This window comes from Apium graveolens, chromosome 3 (assembly GCF_009905375.1).
Source record: "Apium graveolens cultivar Ventura chromosome 3, ASM990537v1, whole genome shotgun sequence".
NCBI classification, from domain to species: domain Eukaryota; kingdom Viridiplantae; phylum Streptophyta; class Magnoliopsida; order Apiales; family Apiaceae; genus Apium; species Apium graveolens.
The window spans coordinates 60546088-60551670 of record NC_133649.1 but is presented as its reverse complement, the minus strand read 5'-3'; the positions used below and the strand labels follow the sequence as shown (position 1 = coordinate 60551670).

The window sequence follows — 5583 nt, the reverse complement described above, 5'->3', positions numbered from 1 at the left end:
TGTTACTCCATCTCCTACGTGCGCGCGCAGGGGGGTGCAAATTATGGGATTCGAGGGGTAATCCAAGGCTTGCGAAGCCTTCGGGCTTGCCCGCGTGTGCGACGTGCGGACACGAATGTAGCAGAAAATTGGCTCGAATAATCACGGACTAGTTTTGCTAATTTCCACTGGGCTTGGGCTCTTAAATAGATATTCATGATTCGGTATTTATTTTTATAAATACGAATATGAATTGATTTGACAGTTATAATTCGATTCAATTACGAATAATAAATGACTCGAATTAAATTTAATTAACTCGTTTAATTAATTAAGAGGAATAGTGCACACGTTTCTCTAAGTCTATATATTCTCGTTATAGGGTTTAGGGTTTACTCACTCAAAAATATACAGTCGTCTTCTTAAACACAAACCCTACCTCTCTCTCTGTCGGTGATAGTTTCGTGCCCGTTCAAACTCGCTGAAGATGCTCGTTATCCGTAACGCCGCCGCTACCTCGTTTTATCCTGGGAGGTTATCGACTCGCACATACGGTGAGAGGCGAAATAGCTTTAAGGAGACAGTTTCAACTGGACTCGAGGATCTCTCTTCTGTTTTATATCCTTTCTTTCTGTCTTTGATTTCGTTTACTCACGCACACACTTGTTTGATTTATATGTATTAATCGCAGATTATATTCACATCTCAAACCTACATTGTGTAATAAAAGTGCTTATATCCCTTTGCATCTATGCAGATTGATATTATTTATAATTAATAATTAGTTTAGTTCATTTAGCATTAATAGAAAAAATTAGCTCAATTGTTTAGGATCGTCTGCAATCTGCATGCATATCGCATAATATTTAAGCATATATAAAAGCAAAGTTCTGATGACAATGACTCCGATTATAGCAGAACTCAAATTTTATACTTCACATTGATAGTTGATCAATTTCATAGAATATTTCTTTTGTTTTGCTTACACTGGAATAGATTTAAAATTCAATCAGAAATGGGTATGTTATTAAGTGTTACTCTATCCATGCATATATGAATCATTTGGTAAGAGCCGAGAGGCGTTGAGATTGTTGAGTAATGACAGCAACAGTTGAAGGGCTTTGCTCCAACATAACCTCATAACCATCTCCCCATACCTCCATTCCTTTTGCCATCACTTGCCAAAACACTGCTCCACCACACGGTCCACCAGCTCTTGCACATCTATACACTGCATCGTACATGTTTCCCAGGTACGCGTCTCGGGCACCAACGTTGTACCCTGATGATCGTGACGATTTTCCAAACTCGGTCACTAATATTGGCTTCTTTAGCACTGTCTTTGAGACCTCAATATGTGATTCTACCCATTTATTCACAAAGTCCGCTTGCCCTTGCTCATTTGCTCCTGGAACCCTGCAGATCACAACATTTTCAGTTTGTTATAATAGTCTTACTCGCATTTTAATATATAGATTGATGTCGTCGTGGAAAATTATTAAATGTATATAATCTTTTGGTGAAGAATGTACGCACCATTGGTCAGGGTAGAGATGAATGGTCGAAAAATCAATTTGGGGAATCTGATTATTGGTGATAAAATCGGTGCCAACTTCGTAACCGGGATTGTATTGTTTTTGTTCAGGCATGGATTCACCGTAGAATCCTTCAAGACCTACTTCAAGAAGATGATTTCTGTCGATTGATTTTACATAGGTTGCCATTTCAGCTATCCAGCCCTGTAGGATTAACGACAAAACTGGTCAGTTAGTTAGCTAAACATTTAACATAGAATTTAGAAAGTATGCGCGCACAGCCAAGCACATGTTAACAGTACCTGCAAAAGTCTACCAGAGAGATCAGACTGGCAACGAGGTTCATTCATCAGCTCCCATGCAAAAATGGTGGGATCGTCTTTGTATGCTACCCCAGTTACTGTGTTCACTCGTGTTAGCACAGCCTACAATTAATTTAGATAAACAAAATACGTTTAATTAGGAGTTAATAAACATAAAAATAGGTTAAACAATACGTTCTTGAATATGTAACGTGTTTAATTACATTAGTTTCAACAGAAACAGTTACTTCAAAAAATATTAAATTGGACGAATTTTAATATAGTTCTCACACCACGTTAAATTGTTATGTACCTTGATGTGATTTTTATAGGATTCCTTAGCCACCGGGTTGCTGAAAAAGTCATCATCGTTCATGTATTGGCCTTGGTCTCTTGCCCACTGAACATACTGTTTTCGTCCTCCATAATCATCCCAGTTATTTACCAGGCTTAGTATCAGATACACTCCATTCTTCTTGGCTTCTGCTACTACGAAATCCAAACCCTGAAAATTTTGAAGATAACTCCGTAACCAAATTATAGATAACTCCGGACACATATTGAAAAGATATGATTGACAATTTTTCAAAAATCTAGAACCAGTTGAAATGTCCAACGTGTGTAGTTACAATTACCTTGAACATTTCCTCATTGTAGACACCAGGAGAGGACTGCAATGGTCGGGATCCTCCGTCGCTAAAAGCCCAAGTTCTTGCAACATTCATGCCATGCATGGAAGCTTGTTGGAAAGTAGTACTCACTTTCTCCTTTGTAGATGGATCGGATGCCATATACATCAACCAATACGAATTAAAACCATTGAAATAAAAGGGCTTTCCATTAAGCACGAAATGAGTTTGGCTCGTTTTGACAAAATTATTGCCATGAATGCTCTTCCCACTGCGAGCTTCAACACCTCTAGTTTGAAACCTAGAGAAGATAACAAGAAAAGCAAAGAAGATGATGGTGTTCAGCAATCTATTCTTTATCATTTTTACTGAAATAACTACAGTAGTACGTATTATAAATGAGATGAAATGTTAAATGCATTCGAAGAGTTTATATATAGAGCTTTTGTGGAGCAATCTCATTAATTAAATAACCAATCTATCTCTATAAATCTGTTTCGTGCACATTAGGAAAACCAAAATTTTCTTCTTTCGTCTTTCGTGCTAAGAAGGTGATCAAGTAATGGCCACACTTGCACTAAAAACTGTAACCGGTTACATATATGATACATGGGAAGCTTTTGGACAGTGTGTATATGTAAATTTCTACTTGCATACAGTTGCTAACTAACTACTAACATAAAAGATGAGATCAAGGTACCGAATCTCAAGTTCCATACATGTGGGGCAATGTAGGCGAATAAAGTTAGAATTCGAGGGATGTGAACGTTGCATTTTATGTGAATTTTAAACCCAAACACGATTCATTAACAATCCATATCATTCTGTATTAGTATTTTTTCAGAACGGAAGAATATGGTTAACAAAAATTTGAGGTTTGCAGCAGAGTGCATTGATTTATGCTTAACAACGACTGATATTGCTAGAGTTTATGTTTGTTTTCTTAGAGCTCTGAAACACAGTATCCTCACAATGTGCCCACGTACCTCCTTTTATAAAGAATCAAGTTGGACGTAGTTCTTGTGGAACAAGAAACATAGATGGACTTGACTTCTCATTCTGTGGCCCAATAAAAGTAAACGAACCAACTTCCTATTATGACTCGAATATTGATTTATTTTAGGAGTGCCCAGCGATGAAACCTAGTCACAAAGGCCCAAGACTCGATTACGACTTCGGAAATTTACGGATAAGGAAACTCTCTGACCGGTGGATATCCCATATGTTACCACTATCTTCGTCAATCGTAACCGCAAGTATATCCATGACTTGCTGCACATACTTAAGCGCATCATTGTCCATCGGGATAACCCACCAGACTACAAGACAAGTGATCCCAAGCGTATAACCCCAAAACCTTTCGACGAGGACAACCCGTCGAATGCAGAGACAGGCCCAAACCACACACTAAGTGTTAATGACCGTTCCCTACGAGGAAAACTCGCAAGACTACAAAACGACGCCTTTAATACGTTTTTCGGGAAGACAGGCTCCCGGAGACCCTTTTCCCTACTCAGGGCGCACCCTGAAGGGTTTAGAGCCCTAGGTGTGGTGGAGTTCTTCCGGGAGTTCCTCCTCTTCACCTGTTTAATCCTTATATTTAATTCACTTCTCATTTAAATTGTGGGAGCAACCTTCTTGTTAATCTATTATAGTTATTCATTTCGCATTGCGGAGCGGCCATCCCGTGCGGCTATATAGCACGGGGCGCGCCCTAATAGGTTCGGGGACGCTTTCCCGGAGCACAGATCATTCCTTACTTCTTGATAGCTTTATTTATTCCCCCTTAGCTATGGAACACCTTCTATTGACTTCTTTATCAATACTGAGTACTCCTTCGTCGTCATAACAGTATCGTAGCAACCATCGTAGAATCCTTGCCGTAGCGACCATTATAGCCTTCTCCGTTTAACTTCAAGAATCGTCGTCGTAATTCCACATGGATGTCGTTGATGGCCTCCATACGGGCTAGAATTGTGTACGACGCGCCCGGGGCTCCAGAGACGTGCCCCCGGGAGGTTGTCCTCCTTCTTCCTTGACGATGATCCGACCTATTTCCTTGAAGACTCGATAAAATACCCATAACGATTTTATGTTATAACACTTTTGTATCGTGTTTTTAATTATAAATAAAATAGAACTAAAATAATAAAATTTAAATATTAAATTTTTTGGTTAAATTGTTACTAGTTGATTCCTAAATCTATAATGCACGAGGATCTAGAATGAAAATCCAGGATATGTCAAATTAATGACTTCTATGTGTGAAAGTAAGTTGAATGTGTGGATAACCGGTATTTTTACTTTAATAATGTGAAAATAAATCGGGAGAACTTTTGGTACATGTAATTATACCCTTATTTTTAAGCTCAATTTCACTCAAAAATAAATGAGGAGAACTTTTGGTACATGAAACCAGACACTTAGCATTATGCATAATTTCACTTAATCCAACCGCTGGGCAAAACAAAATTAGAAGCAAAATAACAGTATGATATGCTTACTTAAAGTTAAATTTTATTAAACTTAAATTAAAAAAATCTTTTTATTTTATTTTGTAAAAATTATATATAGTATTATCTATTTAAAATATATATTTATTTAATTATAAAATATTTATTTATTTATTTCATATATTTCTTTTCATTTCATGTATCCAACGACAAACCCAAAACTTATACAAAATTTATCCGTGTAATTTTGTGTTCGTGTAATTTCATGTTCATGTATAAAAAAGAATAACACAAACACTAAATTATTTTGTCGCTTTTATGACATATATAAAATAGCAGGTCTCTTTTCTCATTTTAAGGGGTTCAATATCAAACTGGTCACTCAAATAAAAATGAATCACTAAAGTCATAATAAATATCAAGCAGATACATTTTTCTTGAATGTTACTGCAACAAAATGAAAATTTATGAATTCTATTGTTTATATATCTAATATAAAGGAGGATCTCAGCAGGCTGACGTGTAACGCCTGAGAAATATTATGTAATTATTTTTATCAATAAATAATTATTATGTGATTTTTCTGTGAATTTTGGTGAATTATGTGATGATTGATATTAATATTTGGATGTGTATTTCTGATAAAAAGTTAAATATTTTAATCTTTAATTATCCAGAATTAAAT

At 36.4% G+C, this 5583-nt stretch overlaps 1 protein-coding gene across 1 annotated transcript; it reads right to left on the bottom strand.

Moving 5' to 3' along the window:
- Positions 1–1037: 1037 nt before the first annotated feature.
- LOC141714255 (putative mannan endo-1,4-beta-mannosidase 9) lies at positions 1038–3747 on the bottom strand. Its single transcript, XM_074517786.1, has 6 exons — positions 3653–3747; positions 2452–2746; positions 2130–2321; positions 1817–1939; positions 1516–1718; positions 1038–1395 (listed from the first exon to the last, which is right to left on the bottom strand). Exons 1-6 carry the CDS (start codon positions 3745–3747, stop codon positions 1038–1040), a joined length of 1266 nt encoding a protein of 421 aa, XP_074373887.1.
- Between the last annotated feature and the right edge of the window lie 1836 nt (positions 3748–5583).